Source organism: Oryza brachyantha, chromosome 9, assembly GCF_000231095.2.
Source record: "Oryza brachyantha chromosome 9, ObraRS2, whole genome shotgun sequence".
Taxonomy (NCBI): domain Eukaryota; kingdom Viridiplantae; phylum Streptophyta; class Magnoliopsida; order Poales; family Poaceae; genus Oryza; species Oryza brachyantha.
The window spans coordinates 5,415,666-5,439,193 of NC_023171.2; the positions used below are offsets into that span (position 1 = coordinate 5,415,666).

At 39.6% G+C, this 23,528-nt stretch overlaps 2 protein-coding genes across 2 annotated transcripts; both read right to left on the bottom strand.

Annotated features, from left to right (window-relative positions):
* Window positions 1-2,338: 2,338 nt before the first annotated feature.
* On the bottom strand, window positions 2,339-14,641 carry LOC107304883. The gene is made up of 11 exons (XM_040527551.1): window positions 14,406-14,641; window positions 10,373-10,486; window positions 10,016-10,249; window positions 9,729-9,927; window positions 9,373-9,453; window positions 8,807-9,048; window positions 8,182-8,257; window positions 7,984-8,092; window positions 4,898-5,785; window positions 3,758-4,317; window positions 2,339-3,136 (listed from the first exon to the last, which is right to left on the bottom strand). The coding sequence occupies exons 1-11, from the start codon at window positions 14,639-14,641 to the stop codon at window positions 2,339-2,341; spliced, it is 3,537 nt and encodes a 1,178-aa protein (XP_040383485.1).
* A 786-nt stretch (window positions 14,642-15,427) lies between these two features.
* LOC102700458 lies at window positions 15,428-20,829 on the bottom strand. Its single transcript, XM_040527552.1, has 11 exons — window positions 20,739-20,829; window positions 20,372-20,555; window positions 20,092-20,290; window positions 19,905-19,979; window positions 19,377-19,618; window positions 18,939-19,017; window positions 18,747-18,855; window positions 17,121-17,378; window positions 16,500-17,084; window positions 15,532-16,091; window positions 15,428-15,439 (listed from the first exon to the last, which is right to left on the bottom strand). Exons 1-11 carry the CDS (start codon window positions 20,827-20,829, stop codon window positions 15,428-15,430), a joined length of 2,394 nt encoding a protein of 797 aa, XP_040383486.1.
* Between the last annotated feature and the right edge of the window lie 2,699 nt (window positions 20,830-23,528).

The window sequence follows — 23,528 nt, forward strand, 5'->3', positions numbered from 1 at the left end:
TTTTTTTCCAAAATTTATTTTCACCGAAATATTCAACCGGTAGACACTGGCTACCGGACCCCACCGGTAAATCTGAAATTTCGGGAATTTCGAACCGAAATTGCAATCTCTGACCCCGCCTATGACTGAGTTATCAACGTGTGGTAAGCAGTGGGGCTAACTTATCCATTCTGCATGCATCACATTTTGCACCTGTATCGGACAACATATGTGACTTATTAAGTAGATCTTGATAAGGAGGTTGTCAATGAGAGGGCCCACCAAGTGGTGGATGAACCAAAGAGTAGCTGTTAACATCAAAATTTAGTAAAAATCCTTATTGGATTTACGTAATCATTGATTAAAATTTTATCGGAAGGGTTCGAGTTTAATAGGTAGTGAAGACCAAGGCATAAAGGCATAATTTTGTCAGTTGGTTTAGGATTTGTCCTTTATCTCTAAGAGAGAATTAGAGTTCGATTGGGACTTATTTATTTTAACTATTAGGAAACAGTGTTGTATTCAATACTACCTCCGTGTCATAATGTAAGATGTTTGACTTTTTTTGTTACAACATTTGACCATTCGTCTTAGTACAAATATAAAAAAATAATAGGTCATGCTTAAAGTTCTTTTGATAATAAAGTAAGTCACAAGCGAAATAAATTATATTTTCGTAACTTTTTGAATAAGACAAATGATCAAACATTGCAAGTAAAAAAGTCAAACATACTACATTATGAAATGGAGGGAGTAGGAACTAGAGATAAAGTCCAAGTAGAATTTGTTATTTTTTTTATCTATTAGGATGTCCAATATGAACTTGTATCCACACATGGGTATAAATTTGTGCACCCGGGGTCATTGTAAACCATCTACATATCTCAATATATAGATCAATTATTCTTGGCACATCACCACCCTCTTCACTAAGGTTTCAACACCGGCGAAACTTGGCACTTGATGCAGGGGCTGCATCGTCTCGATCTTCGACGGAGGGGAAAGTTCTATATTCCGTTGGTCAAGGTAATCGTATCGGCTAGATTAGAACTGCCTCAGTTTGGTCCGATCTTCTGATTTAGTTGCGCAATTGCTAGTTGTCCTGATATTGCTAGACGTAATTTTAAACTATCTCGGTTTGGTCTGATATTCTATAATTATTCTTACACTAGTATAGAACCTTCCATCAGTAACAACCTCTAACATGCCTGGAATTAATGAGTCGTCATGGATGAGTCATCTATGACGGGCCAAAAAAATCATCCTATTGAGATATGGCTGCACAATCATATTAGACGGGCACAAAACATAGGCCCATCATGGTTGACACCTATCAGTGACGGGCTGTGGTTTACACTCGATTGATATAACATTACATATCTCACTCCGGCACCAAGTTAGCACCCGTCACGGATGACACCAATCTCAATCGGGTCTTGATTATAGACCGTCACGGATGACTATTTTTAAATATGACAATTTCAAACAATATTTTTAAATACTAAATAATTTCAAATGGAAAAAACATCAATAACAAAGTTGTATAACTTATGAAGATTTACAACTTTTATTTTGATCATTTTTCTATATAATGTTTTTTTGAAAAAATTGAATTTTAAACGTGAAAATATGACAACTTCAAAACAACATTATCAAATACTAAATGATTTTAACTTAAAAAAGTTATTAACAATAAAGTTTTAAAACTCATCAAGATCTATGAAAAAATGATCAAAATAAAAGTTATATATATGGATGGTTATACTTCTCGATCAACTAATCTCAAGTCCAATCGACTCATAACTCACGACACTTCTACCAATCGAGTGGTCTTCGTGATCTTATCAATCGACTGATCTTAACAAGTCCTATCAACTCATAAAAATAACAATAAATTTATTATACTGACGCAGCTGGAATTTGAACAGCCCACATTCATTTCATCATACTTATACACATAGTATCACATATGACATGCACTTGCATGTAACACATCCAAGCTAGCTGTGTGTCACCGGAATTTTTCTTATTTTTTAAACATTTTTACTAAATAATTTTAATACTAAACCTTTGGAGAAAATATTTTCACCGGATAAACTTTTTCACCACGTGACAAAACAACGCTGTCACACAGAGTTTTTGACGCGGCAGACATTGTTGGTGGCGTGACAGCATTGTCGTATTGTCGTGCCACACCACTGACAGTGGCGCTGCCATGCTAACCACGCTGCCACTGTCTTGCCATGCCACCAATACTGGTATGACCAAAAGGTTTGTCCGGTGAAAATATTTTCTCCTGAGATTTAGTAGTAAAATTATTTAGTAAAAATGTTTAAAAAATAAAAAAATCGTGTCACCGTCACTTGCTAATAAGCTGCCACAGCGATACTGGGAAACTTTTGGTTACGATCAGCACGCCCCAGGCGAGAATAGCGCATGTCAGCACCAACACCTCGACCAGGGCGCAGACATGCAGCAACGGGACGGCGGAGTGGCTCCGCGCGCGGCGCAGGTTGACGACGGCGCCGACGAGCCCGCGGCGGCCGCACCGCGCCCAGAGCGGTCGCGCGTGCCGCGCTGTCCTCCACGCCAGGTCGCCGCACAGCACGGCGTAGAAGAGCGAGAGGAGCAGGCAGAAGGCGCCCATCCCGGTGCCGTAGACCCTCGACAGGTCGAGCCGCTCGGCCAACGCCTGGAGGCTGATCATGGACGACACGACGAGCACGCCGAGGCCCAGGATGAGCGCGACGGTGCGGCCGATGGCGCCGGGAAGGATGGGGAACCCGGCGATGGCGAACAGGAGGATGGCGCACGCGGAGACGCTCAGCGAGTCCGCGCTCAGCTTCTTCACCTTCAGATATAGCCTCGCCTGGTCGATCCCCTGAGGGGTTGCTGCTGCTGCCGTGGTGTTCTTGCTGGTGCGGTAGACCGAATCTGCGTTGAGGAACATGTTGAGCGCCGCGTTGAAGAGCAGCGCCGCGCATGTCGCCATTACCGCCGCGGATTTGCTCAGGGTCTCGGAGAACGCCTGGCTGTCTGCTGCCTGATCGGTAGCAGCTGCTGCAGGGATGTTGCCGGCGGGGAGGTGGTCGGCGCGGAAGGTGCCGTAGTCAGCTCCGGCGGCGAGCAAACTGTTGCAAATCCACCGCTGGTGGCCCTGCATGCCGATGGTCATCGATAATTAACTCCATTTGACATGAAAATTCCATATCATAGAACAATCCCAAGACATATTTATAAATAAAAAATAACTTCTGTATATAATTTTTATACATAGCGATCTAAAAGTAATACCGAAAAACAAATTATGATAAAAAAATCTCAAAATCAACTCTAAATTTGAAGTTAACAATTAAAATTTTGGCGTACAAACATAAAAAATGAAAAGATAAGGATGCATGTATATATTAGTCAAATAATCTATATTGTTCTGTTACTATGTTTCTATCTATATTTCCTACTCATAATGTGCATGATGTACATGCGTAGTGGTGTAGTATAATACGGGTGCATCTTAAAAAATAATAGTAATTTATATATACCATATTGTATAATTAGTTATTAACTATGATTCCCTCTGGTCACAGATATTTGATGTTCATGACATGATTCAGTCAAACGTTTAAAACTTTTACCGTCAAATACTATATCATCAATTTTCTTTCACAAAATTTATGTTGATCTAATGTCTAAACTAAAAGGTAAAATTAGAAATGGAATATAAGTCAAGATGGAATTAAAACTAGAGAAGGGGGAGGGCGGATTAATATGAACTTACTGGCCAATAAGTGACATACGTCCATCTGCTTGTTTTGTTCAGCACAGCAAGATCAAGAGGCGTATACCCATTTTTGTTTCTGGTGCTTACACAGACACCCCTGTTTCCTATCAAGAAGCCAAACGTCTTGCGACATCCCTTCTGGACAGCCAAATGAAGTGCAGTATTTCCATCGTTATCCTTCGTGTTCAGTATCATCTTAAACCTGACATCTGAACAAACAAGTCGCACGATATCATAGCTTCCCCTTTGAACAGCAACATGGAGGATTGTCTGGCCAGAGGCATTGCGTGATGACTCACAGCCAGGGCACATTTTCACGAACTGATCGATGATGCAAAGCGTATTATATGCAGCAGCAACGTGAATGGGCAACGAGTCCTCTGAATCTTCGCAGTAGCCTGACGATGGGTCCTTGTTAAGGAGAAGTTCAGTAATGGAAATGCAGCTGGCCTCATCTGTGTACTTCCCGTCTGCCAAATAGTGAAGTGGGGTGCTCCCAGATTCATCTGGTGTCCGGATGAGACTAGGCTTCCAATTCACCAGTATGCTACTCAGTTCTGCAGTTGAAAAAAAAACAGAAAAACACAGACAAAGCTACGATTTATAGTTACAAAAGGCATGTTTTCATTGAGTCTATCGGCGAATTCATGGTGTAAGTCGTTTTAGCATCTGTCATACATCAAACTTCTTTATTCGTAACTGACTCATAAGAAAATACATTAATATTTACACCATCAAACTACCGTAAAATCAGCTTTTTATAGATGGGTGTTTAAGGGAACCAATTGGGAAAATTACCCTACATATATTAACCTACTAAGGCCGCGTTCGGTAGTAGGGCATAAGTTAACTTATGCGCTGGCACGAAAAATATAGTAATAGATTGGTACATGACTAATTAATTATTAATTATTAAAAAAAATAAAATAGATTAATATGATTTTTTTAAACAACTTTCCTATAGAAAATTTTTGTAGAAAAATACACCGTTTAATAGTTTGAAAAGCGTGCGTGCGAAAAACGAGGATAACTTAGTTAATTAGTTAACTAAGCAGTGTGCCGAACGCGGCCTAAATAACTAATGTAAAGCAATAGTTCTTGCAAAACCGCATAACAAACTTGAGATTTGGGTCATACCTTTGCTCAAGAGAACAGCAGCATGTAAGGCTGTTTTTCCTGCCGGCCCAGAATAGGATGGCGAGATTACCGAAGCCACACTTTCTGCAAGCAGCGCCTCCACAATCTCCTCTCTTAGCAGGGTGGTGGCTAGGTAGAGCGGAGAAATGCGCTCGTTGTCCACGGCCTGCACCAGCGGCTGCGCGACTTCCCTCGATCGGTTCGGAACCCTACAACAACAACGTGCATCTTCCCGAACCAAATACTCCACAACATCCCTGTGGCCGAGCCGTACAGCCTCATGCAGGCAAGTCTGACCGTCGAGGTTTCTCGCGCGCAGAAACCACACGAACGCGGCCTCAGACTCTTCCCCCATGATCTGCTTCGCTCTCTCCACGATGCGCTCGGTGGTCTCCCTGCTCCCCGTGGCAGCCGCGTGGTGCAGCGGCCTGTCCCCTCTATTGTTCTCGGCTCGAAGAAGCGCCGCCACCGCTGCGACGCCGCCTTCGTTCCGCTGCCGTTCCATGACGGCTTCCACAGGTTTGACATCACCGAAGCTTGCGGCGATGTGGAGCACACCGCTGCCATCAGCCGTCACTTGCCGTATCAGTGGACAAGTGTTGGCTGCTGAATTCGTGGTGCTATCATCGGTTGGCTGGCCTCTGTCAGTACTAGATGTTGATTTCGCTGCGCTCTGCATTATTTGATCGTCAGAACGGCGTGACGATGTGCACTCGAAATGGAAACAGTAGCAGAGGCACGAACAGAACGCCGGCTGATGGTTGATACTGATTGACGCATGATTTATGCTCGGTTCTGCGCTTCGTTGTGGATCTATGAGTTTGCAGAATGCAACTATGTTGCGTGCCCTTGCAGCCTTCAATAGCTCAAGATCCATCCTCGTGTCCCCTAAACAAAGCAATACCAAGGATATGAATAAAGTCGGTCATATAAGTTACAAGCTGGACCCGTCGTTTTTACTGAAATAAGATCGTATTAGCGACATATAGTCATGAGTGAATTCCTTATATTTGTTAAGAGCAATTTTACATTCCTTCATTCGTTACTAAGAGGTATCAAAATTTTAAGTGTAAAATTTAGTACCTCCTAATATCTAAATACGAAGAGATACCAAAATTTCACACTAAAATTTTGGTACCTAATTAAGGACCGTAAAATTGTTCATTTATAAAATGCATGTTTAATATTTATCCAACCAACTTTTCTTGAAAGCACTTTAAAAGATAAATTTAGGAATAAAGAATTTTAACTTTTATTCCTTTGCAAATTGGCTAATTGTTGATCGAAATATATAAAGTTTAACTTTTGAACATATATACAGAGGGAGAATAGCATCAAGATAGATGCATTTGGTCTGTGTATCAAGGGATGCATGCCAACACTCGGTTATGATCCTTCTAAATTGCTGCATTTTGTTCATGCCTGAGTTACTCTCTCCGGTCACAAATATATTTTGTATCGATCTTCAGGGTTCAGTTTTGACCATAAAGTTATATTCTAATACGTTTTTGAAATTTAAAAAATAATTTTATGAGATAATGAAAGTACTTTTGAAGATAAGACTACGATAACTTTTTTAAGTTTTCAAACTAACTATTTAAAATTTACTGATGACAAAAATATCTAGACTTTAACCCTAGAAAAAACCAAACGACCTATATTTGTGACCAGAGGGAGTTTTCTAGTAGTACTGACTATCTTGTCATCTCAAAAAGCATATTTTGAACAGTTCAAAATGCCTCCAAATGAACCTTCGTTAAGAATGAACAGCATTAGCCCACTAACTATCTTATTTCTCTAAAAATTGCATGCACCAGATGTTATTGGAGAATTTCTGTTGGTAGTTTATACTATGGCCCACAATTAGTTACAGGGAATTTTAGGTTTAGTCAATCTGTTGGTGATGGAGTATTTTATTGTTCCCAATAACGGTATTGAGGATCCAAAAAAATTTGATTATAGGGGACTGGATATTGGAAGTCTGTTGCGCTCTCTTTCTCTCTCTCAACTACCTTCCTCCAACGAGCTTGTGGAAGAGAACTTGGCAAGGGTTCAGTGGAGACTGCGCTCATTTAGGAGCATGGTTACAATATATTTTACTAGTAGCGATAATATTACATTAAAATTTAGATACTTTTATATACTAAGTATATTAAATATATTTAAGTTAGCCTCAAATAAATGATTGTGAGCCATTCATTGCTTTGGATCCAATGGATCTAATTTTATTATACGCCAGTAACATGTGTAGTATAAATTCTATAAGGATAAAGTTAGAACTAAAATATATAACTCTGCGATAAATTTATGTGTCATATAACACATGTGAAAATAGATAAATTGATAAATATATATACCTTAAATATTTAGTATACTTATAAAAATACATAATTATATCCAAATTTTACTACAATACTACCACCACTACTACTAGTAAACTAGTAAAAAGATACTCTAACCGTGCCCATTCGTATGGAGAAGGCAAGCCAACGAAGGAGGCACCATTCATGCAGGAGTGAGACAGGCTCGGGGCAGATCTTGGCTGAGGCAAGAAACCCGATTTTGAGGTCACAGCCGAGCTGCTAGGTAGCGGTGGTCTTGAATAAAGAGATTGATTCAAGGATAGGGGAAATTATATTATAATAAAATAAAATAGATTAAATTAGAATATGGTTTCACAAATTGAATATTATGTACTAGTACAAATGTTTTATTTGCTTTTTCAGAAATACATGTAAAAATTTCTCAAGCCTAATATTAACTAGTTTACTTTAGGCAAATATATGGGAATAAATTTCTCACTTTTTAGGAATCTAGGATTGTAAACCTTTAAAAATATAAAATGTTCTAATTCTTTTCGATTCTTCTGCGATTTCATTTGTGCTACTCCCTCCGTATCATAATGTAAGTCTTTCTCGCATTGTCTAGATTTGTATCTAGACACATATATAAAATATATACATTCATCATTCAATGAATTTAGGCAAAGACAGAAAGACTTACAATATGAAACGGAGGTAGTAGTATCTAAAATATCATTTGCGCTATGACAACACAGGAAAAAAAACACTTATGATGTGTCTAACCAGGGAGCCTTTTTATCAACTCAGAAACATTAGCAGGCATTTCAGGATGATGCTCATTCGAGCTGGAGAGTATGTATGCCAGAAAGTTCTTTCGCAACTCCATTGTTTCCTAACAACAGGATGCATACAAAATTAATGACAACAACATTGTGATTATGTATAGTTCAATGAAAACTAAGTCTGGGTATTGTGACTTACAGTTGAAAACCAGCGAATCAGCCGATGACCATCCCACAAACGCATAAAATTGAATACAAAGAATCCAGAGTCACAACTAGAAATAAATCATTGGGAGAAATGAGTTGATCGCTTGTCACGTGGTAAGACATATACTTTATCATTTTATACAATATATGATCAAACTTTAAAAAAATTAACTATTAATAACTTTTAAAATATGTATGAGTTATAATGCATACTTTAATAGTATATAATATATATATATACATACATATATATATATATATATATAATAGAAATTGATGTTCAAAGATACACTTAGAAGATATGATCGTTATTCAAAACGATAAGAATTATTAAATTGGAGGGAGTTTCGACGACAGGAAGATCCTAGTAAATGCCTATTCTGTTGCCTAGGCACTTTGGGAAACTCGTAGTCTCAGGAGAGAACTGAAATCAGAATTACTAGAAACAACATATGTAGATGAGTTATAATGTATAATTTAATAAAAGTAATATATATATATATATAAAATAGAAACTTTTGTTTAAAGATAGACACAGAAGATGATATTGTTATTTAAAACGATAAGAATTATTAAACCGAACAGAGTTTTGACGGCAGGAAGATCCTAGTAAACACCTGTTCTGTTGCCTAGGCACTTTGGGAAGCTCGCAGTCCCAGGAGAGCAAACTGAAGTCAAGATCCATGGTTTTGTCAAGAGCAGCGCACACAGCTCTCCGGGTCTCCTCGTGGCGCCTCGCAGGATCCTCATCGCCGCCTTCGCTGGCATCTCGTCGAGAGTCCAGAATGCTGAGCTTCTTCTCGCACATGTTGAAAGCATACAGTGTCCATTGGCCAGCATCTATTACAGGAATTAGTACCTGCATATATCCACATTTCAGCAAAACAATGTTCGGATTTAATTTTCATTTCCCTATCGAGTGCATTCTGTAACTTAAAATTTGGAGCAATTTTACCATCCTTGAGGAGGTACCATGAGTAGCCACTTTTTTCTATGTAAAATTTGATATCTTCTAGTATTAGATGCCAAATTTTACATAGAAAACAGTGATACCTCTTAATATCTTCTCGAGGATAGGAAAAAAGCTCTAAAATTTTACCAATGAAATAATTGGATGAGAAGAGATTAGCAGAGGTTTTTCTTTTTCTCAGCACTACCCATTTTGGGTGGATTAGGATTTTACCAGATGTGATCCTGAAGGATCATACAGAGTAGCTTCACGGGAATACGCAGTCCTTAGATTGTTGGTAACCTTGGTCGATTGCTGTGAATCAATGAACAAAATTGTTGTCATCAGAACACTAGGAGAAGAGAAAAGTGAAACTGAGAAAATTATATGCTCTCAACAACAGAGAAATTTAACTTCTTGCCACTCTTACCAGGGTTGAAAACAGATTTGCTACTCTCTACCCATGACACGTGGACCCTTTTGAGTCTATGACATGTGGGTCCAGTGGCTAATCTGTTATGAATATTTATAAGAGTGGCAAAAAGTTAAAGGCCCCTCAACAACAACAGCCTATGGCGCACTAAACTTACCATCCAGTTTGAATCAACATAATGCCTCCAACCTAGACATTTTGTGTTCATAAAATTTTCAGCATCCTCTCTTGCCATATTTCTGACAGCCATGTTGAGGCAAGTCCTATCCATCACTTTTCCTTGTTCTACTGATTTCTTGATAGCTGCATGGCTTAAACGGATGGGGAACGGGCCATTGCTTGATGCCCAAATGGACCTGTAATGCAATTAACAGTAAGCAAATCTGCAGTAATTAAACATCATAGGTACGTTGATGCCTGAAGGACACAAATTAATGGACTTACGTCTCAGGATGGTTCATATCTGTTGTCAATCTGTACAATTCGTCTAGTATAGTAGGATCAGGTCGTCTCTTCAGGAAGAGATGGCGCTTTACCAAGAATGGTGATTTCAGCTCCTTTTTGGGTTTCACCACAAACTTAGCCATGTAATCAGTTGCATTTCCAACAGTGCTAATAGTGAAAAGAACTTCTGGTTCTACACAAGTCAGCACAAAGAGAGTTACTACAAAAGGGGCACTGAAAAGAAGCAAGCAATTCGTTACATCAATACATGAACTCAAAACCGTTAAATGTGAGACAAACACATAAACACCTGACTAAACAAAACACTAATTCCATACATAAGGGGAACTGAAATACCTTGAGAAGGCAATTGTTCTACATGAGAACCATTCTGTGCTCCTGAGGCCCCCCTGTTGTGTCCAGAAGGAATTGTCTGGTCCAGACTCATTTGAACCAAAAGTTTTGCTTTCTCTGATTTTCAAACGGAAAGGAAAGGACTAATTCTGCTTTATCCCACTTTCTGTGAAAAACTTGTCCTGTAATTATGTTTGAACCTCAAACTGTAAATTGGTAAAATCACACCGCAAAACTATAAAAACAGGATATGTTATCTCCCTAACTTTTATGAAATGTAAAATTTTGAAGGGAAATTGTACGAAACAAGAAGTACTACTCATTTATTTTTGAAAAGGGAAAGTAGTCCACCTATCCGGAGGGATACTGTGGGAAAGACTGAAGAGTAGCAGTTTTTTTAATTGTTTTAAAAAATATCTTTCGGGCTATTATAGAAACACCGTGACAATGCATAAAATTGGCGCACAATGAAAGGAAAAGGTGTAACCTATATCAAAATACAAGGAACAAATGAAATGCCCTCCAAAATAAACCAAACAGAGCATAATGGTGTAAGTGGTGTGGTCTACTTACTTACTTGTGAGTTCTTCTTCTTTCTAAGAAAGGCTAGAGGTGAGTAACTATCCATAAAACCCTGGCATTGGACGCAGAATCTGTAGGAAGGAAGCTTGAGAGCACGGGAGGATGATAGATGGTGTTGAAGCAAAAAGAAGCCAGTGTGCCGGGCTTAAAATTAGATAGCGCCTTCTATACAGCCTGATCTATATAGCTTTAAGAGCGAGTTCAATACAATAGCCAATTGCTGGCTACAAATTGCCAACTTAATAGGTAGTTCATATAATAGCTATATACTACATAATTATATCCGGTCTCACTTATCATACACATATGTCTTGGAGTTCACGTTGTAGCTGGCTATAAATATGTAGCTCACTGTTCTTTTCTCTACTCTCTTATCAGCTTAAAATATGCTTATAGCTGGCTTATAATAATATACAGTGCATGGATCAATGCAGACTTGGGGTATTCTTTATTTCACTAATCTCTTTGTTTCGTTCGTTTCCTGATGTGTTTGCAGGTGCCATCTCTTGGGAAAAGGTATGGTCAACCATGTCCAGGCTATACTAAGGAAGGGGCCAACTTGTAAATTACTGCAATGTGGTACGCGTTAACTCAGAAAACTATTATAAATTAGAACTGTAAAAAGAGGAATATTCCACCTCATGTAAATTATTAAAAGGTAGGGTTTGTATTAAAAGTGAAAACCGAGAACATCAAGGATAGATGCATGGCTAGGTTGTGCTATCCTCATTACATTTACATTCTTGTTTTAATCATAACTTTAAATATTTAGCAGTATTAAATTGTAGTTTTATAAAAATCCAACTACGCCACAGTTACATTAAAAATTATTATGAATTTTAGATATTAAGCATTATTTTATATTTATATAAAAATTAGCTTAAATTGGGATAACTTCATATTACACTATCAACAAACAAAAAGGCTAAAATATCCCCCTAAGGACAATACAACCCAGCTGTAACAATCATTTTTGTTATTTTGGTATCCAAAAATGAGTTTTTTTAGGCAAACTCAAAAAAAATTTTTGGTAGGTTGGGGGGCTGTAATATTGACTTATTCCTTTTCAAAATGAGTATTTAAGATCTTGCTAATTTTATTGATATTTTTACAACAAAAAATGGAACTGACTTATTCTTTTTTCTGATACCTATGATTTCTCCTGCATTCTCAACTGACCCATATCTAGTTATGCTATAGTTTATTTTTGTTTACTCAACTCGAAGCATGTTTTAAATTTTGGACTGTACCGTCAGGAAGGGCAACAGGCATGCCATAGTTGGCGCTTGTCTATGATCCGATGTCCCACGTCTTTTTGCAGATGCTTACGTTATAAATTAAATTTAAGTTTTAAACTTAAATTTAGAGTCGATTTTGATGTTTTTTTATCATAGACTGTCTTTCCTTTCAAATCGCTAAGGACATGTATATAAAAGTTTTTTAACTATAAATTATTTTTTAAGTTGTTAATAATTTATTTCGCTTTGCTTATGAAAACAAAACGATGAGGCTGTATGTGTAAATACGCATCTGAATACTCGAGTTAAATATGGCAACTAGCTAGTGTGAGGGAATCTTAAAATTGGAACTGATGCAGTGTTTGGGACTGGTGCGCATCCTGCACACTTTAATCTCGGTCTTTGTTAAGCATGAAACGTCAAGCGAGGTATTCAGAGTTCTTTCTTTTTTTGACTGCAGAAAGAGGCAAGGTTTTTCCGTTGGTCCAAACCACTTTGCAAACCGAAATACCTGGTCCAAACGCATGGATCAATGCAGACTAAGGTTCTCGATGAACGTAGGAATTTCATATCACACAACTAACAAAAGTATATGATTTTAGCTTAGAATGAATACGTAAAACAAATTAACCTACTTTGCAATTTGCAAACTGAAATAAACTCTTGTCTAGATCATTGCAAGGTAGGACAAAACCTCATAGAAGGGTGGCCATACAACTCAACGACAACGTTCGGGATGATCGGGTTGCCACTGGTATGGGTAAAGAATAATTATTCTTTTGAATTTTGAGTATGGCTAGGGTATTACTTATTTTACCCATTTTGTTTGTATAAACTCGATCTAAATTTTTTATACTTGTATTCACACTATAAAATTTTATTAAATTTGACTTAAATTTGACGTGATGATTTATTACGTACAAGAGCAACTTTGTAAAATTTTTGCTCCATTTCTATATGTAGGGCCCACCTATATCTATTATCTTTGGATAATACCTTTTAATTTGGATATGTATAATTTGCTTGATAATTTCTATATGTAGGACTCAACTCGAAGCATGTTTCAAAATGTGGTTTTGAGGTGACACCTAGGGCCTGTTTGGGGAAGCTTCTCCCAGCTGTAGCTTTTTGCAAAAGCTGCTTTTGCCATAAGCTGACCCAAATGGCCCACAACTTCTGAGAATATGTAGTTACAGATTATGAAAAATGAACTAAGAATCCTGAAGCTAAAGAAATTGGGTTTAGCAGCTTTTCGAGATTCTCAAAAGCTGACTACCAAGCAGCTGCTTTTTAGAATCTAAATCATCTCCCCAAACAGGCTCGTATTCTGTTGCCTGGGCACTTTGGGAAAGTTGTAGTCCCAGGAGAGAAAACTAAAATCAACATCCATGGTTTTGTCAAGAGCAGCGCACATAGCTTTCCGGGTTTCCTCATGGCACCTCGCAGGATCCTGATCACCGCCTTCGCTGGCATCTCGTCGAGAGTCCAGAATGCTGAGCTTCTTATCGCACATGTTGAAAGCATACAGTGTCCATTCGCCAGCATCTGATACAGGAATTAGTACCTACATATATCCACATTTCATTTAAAGAATGTTCGGATTTAATTTTCATTTACCGGTCGAGTGCATTCTGTAACTTAAAATTTGGCCAATGAACCAATTGGATCAGAAGAGATTAGCAGTGTTTTTTTTTTCAGCTAGCTCTACCCACTTTGGATAGATAGGACTGTACCAGATGTGATCCTGAAGGATTATACAGAGTAGCTTCACGGGAATACGCAGTCCTCGTGGTAACATTGGTCGATTTCAAGCCCACACTTGTTTAATCATACTTGTACACATATGACATGCACTTGCATGTACCACATCCAAGCTAGCTGTGTGTCAGTGTCACCGTCACATCCTAATTACTACCTACCTGCGTTTTATAATATAAAATATTTGATTTTTTAGTTGTAAGATCATTCGTCTTATTCAAAAAATTAGTACAAATATAGAAAAATAATAAGTAAAGTTATTTTTATAATAAAATAAGTCACAAGCAAAGTAAATAATATTTTTATAATTTTTTAATAAAACAAATGACTACACATTATAAGTAAAAAAATAAAACATCTTACGTTATAAAACGGAGGAATTATCCATCAGATATCGTTGAAAATTTTTGGTTACGATTGGCACGCCCCAGCCCAGAATAACGCATGTCAGCACCAACATCTCGACCAGGGCGCACACGTGCAGCAACGGCACGGTCGAGTGGCACGGCGCGCGGCGCCGGTTGAGGACGGCGCCGGCGAGCCCGCGGCAGCCGCACCGCGCCCACAGCGGCCGCACGTGCCGCACGATCTTCCACGCCATGAGGCCCCACAGCGCGGCGTCGAACGCCGAGAAGAACGGCGAGCAAACTGTTGCAAATCCACCGCTGGTGGCCCTGCATGCCGAGATGGTCATCGGAAGAAAGTAACTCCATTTCACATGAAAAATCCATATTCTCCTCGGGTCATTGTTTAGGTTTTTATGAAAAATCTAAAGCAAAATTTGTAAATAAAAAATAAAGCTATAAAATAAAAAACAACTCTAAATTTAAGATAAAAAATTTAAATTTTGGCTTATAAGCATATATATTATAGTCAAATAATAATCTATATTGTTCCATTACTCTGCTTCCAGCTATATTTCCTACTCAGAGTGTGCATGATGTACGTGCGTAGTGGGGTGAGCCGTGTACATCTTTAAATATATAGTAATTTATATATACCATATAATGTAATTAGTTTTTAACTAGAGATTTGCTTCAGTCCAACAAAAAGTATCTCGTGGTACCAAATTATTTCTGATCGTTGGATCTAACCATACGTATCCTACTCAGCTAGATCCAACGGTGAGAAATAATTTGGTACCTCGAGGTACCGGTACCTCAAGGTATTTTTTATTGGACCGTAGCAAATCTCTTTTAACCAAGATTCCCTCATGCTAGGGCTGGAATCACAAAACACTTAAACCTAGTGCTGAGCTAATATGTCCTTAATCATTTTTAGAATTTGTATGATAATTTAACATAATTTCAGTGAGATTTGAATCTAGGTGTGGGGCTTAAGCCCTAACTGCCCCCAAGCTGAGTTCCGCCACTGCCTCTTGTCATAGATTTGGTGTTCATGACAAAATTAAGTTAAACGTATAAAGCTTTGACCATCAGATAGTATATCATCAATTTCCTTTCACAAAATTTATGTTGATCTAATCTCCAAACTAAAAAGAAAATGAGTTTAAGATTTTCAGAAATGGAATGTGTCAAGATGCAATTAAAACTAGAGATGGGGAGCGGATTAATAGGAACTTACTGGCCAATAAGTGGCATACGTCCATCTGCTTGTTTTGTTCAGCACAGCATGATCAAGAGGCGTATACCCATTTTTGTTTCTGATGCTTGTAGAGACATCCCTGTTTCCTATCAAGAAACCAAACGTCTTGTGACATCCCTTCTGTACAGCCAAATGAAGTGCAGTATTTCCATCGTTATCCTTCGTATTCAGGATCATTTTAAACCTGACTTCTGAACAAACGAGTCCCACTATATCATAACTTCCCCTTTGAACAGCAACATGGAGGATTGTCTGGCCAGAGGCATTGCATGATAACTCACAGCCAGGACACATTTTCACGAACTGATCGATGACGCCAACCGTATTATATGCAGCAGCAACGTGAATGGGCAACGATCCCTTTGAATCTTCACAGTAGCCTGACGATGGGTCCTTGCTAAGGAGAAGTTCAGTAATGGAAATGCAGCTGGGCTTATCTGTGTACTTCCCGTCGGCCAAATAGTGAAGTGGGGTGCTCCCAGATTCATCTGGTATCCTTATCAGACTAGGTTTCCAATTCACCAGTATGCTACTCAGTTCTGCAGATGAGAAATGCAAGTTGAAAAGGAGCAAGCAAAAAAAAAAGGCATGTAAGTCGCCATCATCAAAGGAAGTAGAACCACTACTACACGCTATCATCCTCTTCCTCCACAGGCCAGACCAGGATCTAGAGTTACAAAAGGCATTTTCATTGAGTCTATCCGCGAATTCGTGCTGTAAGTCGTGTTAGCTTGTGTCATACGTCGAACTTCTGTAATCCTAACTAACTTATTAGAAAATACATCAATATTTACAGCATCAAATTACTATAAAATCTGCCTTTTATAGATGGGCCTTTAAGAGAACCAATTGGGAAAATAACCCTACGTATATTAACCTACTAAATGGCTAATGTCAAGCAATAGTTCTTGCAAAACCGCATAACAAACTTGAGATTTCAGTCATACCTTTGCTCAAGGGAACAGCAGCATGTAAGGCTGTTTTTCCTGCTGGCCCAGAATAGGATGGTGAAATCATTGAAGCCACACTTTCTAGAAGAAGTGCATTGATAATCTCCTCTTTTAGTAGAGTGGTGGCTAAGTAGAGCGGAGATATGCCCTCGTTGTCCACACTCTGCACCAGTGGCTGAGCGACTTCTCTTGATGGTCTCTCTACTCCTAAACGCGCATCTTCCTGAGCCAAATACTCCACAACATCCTTGTGGCCGAGCCTCACAGCCTCATGCAAGCACGTCTGGCCGTCGAGGTTTCTCGCACGCAGAAACCACACGAAGTTTGCATCGGATTCCCCCATGATTTCCTTAGCTTTCTCCACGATTCGCTCGGTGGTCTCTCTACTCCCCGTGCTAGCTGCTTGGTGCAGCGGCCTATCTCCTCTGTTGTTCTTGGCTCGAAGAAGCGCCGCTGCGATGCCTCTGTTCTGTTGCGGTGTCAGGATGGCTTCCACAGGTTTCACATCACCAAAGCTTGCGGCGATGTGGAGCACACCGCTGCCATCAGCCGTCACTTGCCATATGAGAGGACAAGTGTTGGCTACTAAATTTATGGTGTTATCGTCGGTTGGCTGACCTATGTCAGTACTAGATGTTGATTTCGCTAAGCTCTGCATTATTTGATTAGCTTGTTCGTCAGAACGGCGTGAGGATGTACACTTGAAATGAAAACAGTAGCAGAGGCACGAACAGAACGCCGGCTGATGGTTGATATTGATTGACGCATGATCTATGCTCGCTTGTGCGCTTCGTTCTGGATCTATGAGTTTGCAAAATGCATCTATGTTGCCTGCGTTTGCAGCCTTCAATAGCTCAAGATCCATCGTCGTGTCCCCTAAACAAAGCGATACCAAGGATATCAATCAAGTCGATCATATAAGTTATAACTCTTGGAAAGAACAAAACTCTATCGCTACTCAAAAAGACAAGCTGGACCGTCGTTTTGACATTTATGCAACCAACTTTTTCTAAAAAAACTTTAAAATGTGAATTTAGGAATAAATATTTTTAACTTTTATACCAAATGTATTTGCAATTTGACTAATTGTTGATCAAAATATATAAAGTTTAACCTTTGAATATATATATATATATATATATATATATATATATATATATATATATATATATATATATATATATATATATATAGCAAAACTAATATGCGCACCCCCTAGAATAAGCTATTCTATGCTCCCTCCTTCATAAGGCCCAAACCCTCTCCCACCCCCTTCCAAAGGCCTAAAATCCCACTTCTAGCCTAGTCTAAGCTCTCTCCCACCGGTCAAACCCATCATTTGACCTTCCTCCACACCTTACCTTTGCCAACTCTCGTCTATCTAAAAACTGCAGTAACATGAAGGTTAAAAATACAGTAACATGCCTTATAAAATGCAGTAACAGCGTCAAAATATAGTCATGACGGATAGTTTTTAAAATCACATTTTTTAACCAATGTGGTGAAAACGGTTTTGAAAAATAATATAAAACACATGAGATATTGCTCTCTAAAGATTGAGAATACAATATTTTGAGCTCTCTCACATGCATTAGTTGTACTGTAGCAAACAGTATACAGTCATGATGTTACTGTACTTATATCGTGATGTTATTGTATTTCTATTACGAAGTTACTGCAACTGTGCAACACACATGTTACTGCACGTATATCGCGATGTTACTGCACATCTATCACGATGTTACTGCAATTGTGCAGTAACAACACATATATTTTTTAGCAACATAGCGTTCTTACTTCATAGAAGGCGCATCATTACTGCACTTATAGATATTTCTTAAGATTTTGAACTTTAAACAACTTTATCTCTTACCTCATATATTATTTTCTAAGAACTTTTGTACCATATTGTCTAAAAGAATTGTTTAAAAAAAGTAGATCACTCATGAGTATGTTTCGACGTTGTTACTACAAATTTGTCGTCGTGTTACTGCATTTTTGTTCTCGTGTTACTGCACAATTCTAGATAGTCTTGCTATATATATATATATATATTTATTTATTTATATTTATATATATATGGAAATAAATTTCTCACTTTTTAGAATGTAGGATTATAAACGTTTGAAGATAGAAAATGTTCTCATTCTTGTCGATTATTCTGCGATTTTATTTGTGCTAGTATCTAAACTATCATTTGCACTATGACAACACATGAAAAAAAACACTTGTGATGTGTGTAACCAGGGAGCCTTTTTATCAACTCAGAAACATTAGCAGGTATGTCTGGATGATGCTCATTCGTGTTGGAGAGTATGTATGCCAGAAAGTTCTTTCGCAACTCCATTGTTTCCTAACAGCAGGATGTATACAAAATTAGTGAAAACAGCATTGTGAATATGTAGTTCAATAAAAACTGTCTGTAGGTATTATTACAAAGAATAAAATTGAATACAAAGAATCCAAAGAATCCCACAAACGCATAAAATTGAATACAAAGAATCCAGAGTCGCAGCTAGAAATAAATCACCAGGAGAAATAAATTGAGCATTTGTCACATGGCAAAACATAGACTCCCTAAAGTTTCATAATTCCTAATTCCTATCGTTTTCGGTAACTTGCGGTCAAACTTTTAAAGCTTTGACTATTAATAACTTTTAAACTATATAATTTAAAATTACTCCGACAATACGTATAGATAATATGTATAGATGAGTAATAAAATATACTTCGATAAAAGTAAACATTTATTTATTTCTTATATGTATTTTAATAAAAAAATATAACTAAAGATAGATTTAGAATACCATATTATAGTCCAAAACAATAAGATTTATCAAACTGCGTTGAGGACTTGAGGTTTTGAGGTGAGACCTGTTCTGTTGCCTAGGCACTTTGGGAAACTCGTAGTCCCAAGAGAGAAAACTGAAGTCAACATCCATGGTTTTGTCAAGAGCAGCGCACACAGCTTTCCGGGTTTCCTCATGGCGCCTCGCAGGATCCTCATCACCGCCTTCGCTGGTATCTCGTCGAGAGTCCAGAATGCTGAGCTTCTTCTCGCACATGTCGAAAGCATACAGTGTCCATTCGCCAGCTTCTGGTACAGGAATCAGTACCTACATATCCACATTTCAGTAAACCAATGTTCGAATATATTTTCATTTCCCGGTTGAGTGCATTGTGTAACTTGAAATGTGACCAATGGACCAATTGGATGAGAAAGAGATTAGTAGAGGTTTTTTTTTTCAGAAATCAGTACCTACATATCCACATTTCAGTAAAGCAATGCCCGGGTTTAATTTTCATTTCCCGGTCGAGTGAATTCTGTAACTTAAAATTTGGCCAAATGAACCAATTGGAATAGAAGAGATTAGCAGGGTATTTGGATAGATAGGACTGTACCAGATGTGATCCTGAAGGATCATACAGAGTAGCTTCACGGCAATACGCAATCCTCATGGTAACATTGGTCGATTGCTATGAATCAATGTACACAATTGTTGTTATTAGAACACTAGGAGAAAAGTGAAACTGTCGAAATTATATGCTCTCAACAACAGCCTATGGCGCTCTCACGCACTGAACTTACCATCCAATTCGAATCAACATAATGCCTCCAGCCTAGACATTTTGTGTTCATAAAATTTTCGGCATCCTCTCTTGCCATATTTCTAATAGCTATGTCGAGGCAAGTCCCATCCATCATTTTTCCTTGTTCAACTGATTTCTTGATAGTTGCATGGCTTAAACGGATGGGGAACGGCTCCTTGCTTGATGCCCAGATGGACCTGTAATGCAATTAATAATAAGGCATATCTGTAGTAATTAAACATCATAGGTTGATGCCTGAAGCACACAAATGGACTTACGTCTCAGAATGGTTCATATCTGTAGTCAATCTGTATAATTCGTCTAGTATAGTAGGATCAGGTCTCTTCAGGAAGAGATGGCGCTTCACCAAGGATGGTGATTTCAGCTCCTCTTTTGGTTTCGCCACAATCTTGTAATCAATTGCATTTCCTACAGCCGTAATAGTCATAGGTACTTTTTGTTCTACACAAGTCAAACAAAAGAAAGTTACTAGAAAAGGGACACTCACTCACTTCCAACACAAGCTATTGAAAAGAAGAAGCAATTCTTTACTTACATCAACACATGGAGGCAACCGATAAATGTGAGACATAAACACCTGACTAAACAAAACACTAATTCCATACATAAGGGGAACTGAAATACCTTGAGAAGGCAACTGTTCTACATGAGAACCATTCTGTGCTCCTGAGGGCCCCCTGTTGTGTCCAGAAGAACTTGTCTGGTCCAGACTCATCTGTACCAAAAGTTTTGCTTTCTCTGATTTTCAAATGGAGCGGACTAATTGTGCTTCAGCCCACTTTGTGTGAAAAACTTGTCCTGTAATTATGTTTCAACCTCAAACTGTATTGGTAAAATCACACCCCAAAACTTTCAAAGCAGGATACTTATCGCCCTAACTTTTATAAAATGTAAAATTTTGAAGGGAAACTGTACGAAACAAAAAAAAAAGAAAGTAATCCACCTATCCGGAGGGAGACGATGGGAAAGACTAAAGACTGACATCTTTCTTTGTAATTGTATTAAGAAGACGCCTTTCGTTTGGGGGGGGGGGGCGATTTGAAAAAATGACACTTCAAACATATGGTATTTACAAATTTGACACTCGGAGTGGATGATACGTGGATCCATCTGTGTCTATGAAATATGGGTCTAGTCTCAAATCTACGAAACACACGATTCGGAGTGTCATTATTGCATTTTTCTACCTTTTTTGGGTTAATTCGTTTCATTCCACTGCAAATATGGCTATTCAAAAAAATGCCATGCATATTTGGATGGGTGCCACCACTTGTCGATGATTGATGTCGGCAATAAACTTATAGAGTGGCTATCAGGCTCGGAATTCGATGGTTAAGATGAAGAGGGAGACAATTTACTCAGGTTCAGGCTCTCGACGAGGCGAGATAATAACTTACTCCTGCTTGGCGATCGTATTGCGTAGATGAATCTCTGTTGCCCTCAAGGGGGCGCCCTGTGCCCCTTATATAGGGGAGAAAGGCTACAGATATGATAGAGTCCTAATCTAACAAGACTAAGATCTATCCCAGTTCGGTTATGGCTCGGGTCCGAAGTACACGGCATGCAATCCGGTACGTACCAGACTCCTAGCCGATATCATACAGATATATTCTCCTTCCTATTCGGTACCCGATGGACCTTACGTATCCGCATAGTCTACGAATACCCTGGGTATAGGTATCCCACAGCAGCCCCCGGAGTCGTACATAGCCGCGTAGATCATCTGTGCAGATTGTTGATCATTAGGCATATCTTCACACGGTATGCTTGACGTTGTCCGAGCGCTTACCAGGCGCTCCCCGAGTGCTTCCCGAGTGATCCTGAGTACTCTGTGGTCATTGCAGAGGTTGTGGAAGGCTCCGAACGGAAGAAGACCTAATAGGTGTAGCCCCCAACTCTATGCTTAAATACGTAACAATTAAACATAGAGTCATCTATGGACTGTTACCTACAAGGCTTTCTCGAAGTTTCGAGCTTCCTGACTCGGACAACACTGTCCAGAGTGCTTCCGGTCCGAGTGGTTCGGGAATGATCTTGTGCCGTGTTTCTCTAGACATACAGCCTTCAGCTATGTTCTGCCAGAGGAGTAGATTACGCCGACTGGCTCAACCGTTTCGGTTGAGTAGTTAGTACCGAGTACATTCGGGTTTACTCAATGTTTAGGCACAGGCTAAAACCGTAATTAAGTGCCATGAGCGATATCGACCGAAGCTTGCCCGAGTGCGGCCATGGGCCCAAAACATAGGCGTACCGTCGATTCCTGATTTGAAGGAAATTACAAGTATCACATTGTCGTCTGGCGCGCCCATAAAACTCACAACAGTCCTTATAACTAGAATTGGTATCCTTTATGCCAGCATCGAAAATTTCAGCCTGCTCTGCCCTCATGGGAACATAACGATACTTAGCATGGTAACGGAATTTTTCTAGCCGTTAGGCCCATTAGCAGCCCATTTAAGCCTCCCGTTACTCTGCCCATTCATCTTCTTCCTCGCCGCGCTGGTCACTGTAGCCCCAATTTGGTCCGGCGATCCCGCGTCCACCAAACCCTAGCCTCCACGCCCAGAGCTCTAGCCTCTCCTCCGCTCACCGCACCCATGCTTTCCCTCCAGCCAACCGAACAAAGCCCCCGATGGCTTTCTCGGCGGATTCAAGGAAGACGCTGCCGCTGCACGCATGGTAGTCCTTCATCATCTTCGACCAGAACCTCTCCGACCTGTCCGGAGCTGACTTGATCCAGAGCAAGGAAGTAGCCGGGTACCGCGGCACTCATGGTGAGGAATTCCACCCCCGACTCACAGGAAGTAGTAGTATTCGAGCCATTCTTTGAGAGGGGTTTTGGGCTGCCGGTGTCTTCTTTTTTCTGAGGTTTATTGGACTTTTATGGAATCGAACTCCATCACTTGAACCCTAATTCCATTCTTCAAATCGCAGTGTTTGTATACACCTACAAGACCTTCCTTGGGATCCCTCCTCACTTCAACCTCTTCCGCCATCTCTTCACCGTTGAGCCCCAACCCAACCAGAATACTCCATCGGTGGTGGGCGGCGCCGGCATTCAGCTCCGTGAGGGGAGTAAGAAAGTTTGGCTTTCCCTACCCATGAAGACTTCCCTCAAGGGCTGGCAGGCGGCGTGGTTTTATTGCTCCAACCTAGCCGACTCCCTTCCTCCCTGCGTAGGCCACGCCCCAGTAGCTCAGGAGGCCTGGTCGTAACTCCCGATGACTGAGGAAATGTCGCAGGTGAACTCATTGCTCAACCTGATTGAGAACATGAAGACTGTCGGCTTAACCGGCGTTTGGGTGACACGACACTTCATCCGGCGCTGAATCCAGCCTCTCAAGGACAGGGTCCGATTCACCTTCGACTACATCGGGAGCGACGACCCGACTGGGGAATCAGCGGAAGTGCTGC

Bases quoted from the DNA above. Each gene is read 5' to 3' on its own strand.
- LOC107304883 (XM_040527551.1), bottom strand. From the start codon at position 14,641: ATGACCATCTCGGCATGCAGGGCCACCAGCGGTGGATTTGCAACAGTT. The intron at 10,487-14,405 runs GTTGGTGCTGAC...TTTGAAAATCAG, and splicing joins GTGTGCGCCCTGGTCGAGAT to AGAAAGCAAAACTTTTGGTT. The intron at 3,137-3,757 runs GTAAGTTCATAT...ATCGGCATGCAG, and splicing joins CGTATGTCACTTATTGGCCA to GGCCACCAGCGGTGGATTTG.
- LOC102700458 (XM_040527552.1), bottom strand. From the start codon at position 20,829: ATGAGTCTGGACCAGACAAGTTCTTCTGGACACAACAGGGGGCCCTCA. The intron at 19,619-19,904 runs GTACAGTCCTAT...GTGGATATGTAG, and splicing joins ATCCTTCAGGATCACATCTG to GTACTGATTCCTGTACCAGA. The intron at 17,379-18,746 runs GTTACACACATC...CGCTTTGTTTAG, and splicing joins GTTGATAAAAAGGCTCCCTG to GGGACACGACGATGGATCTT.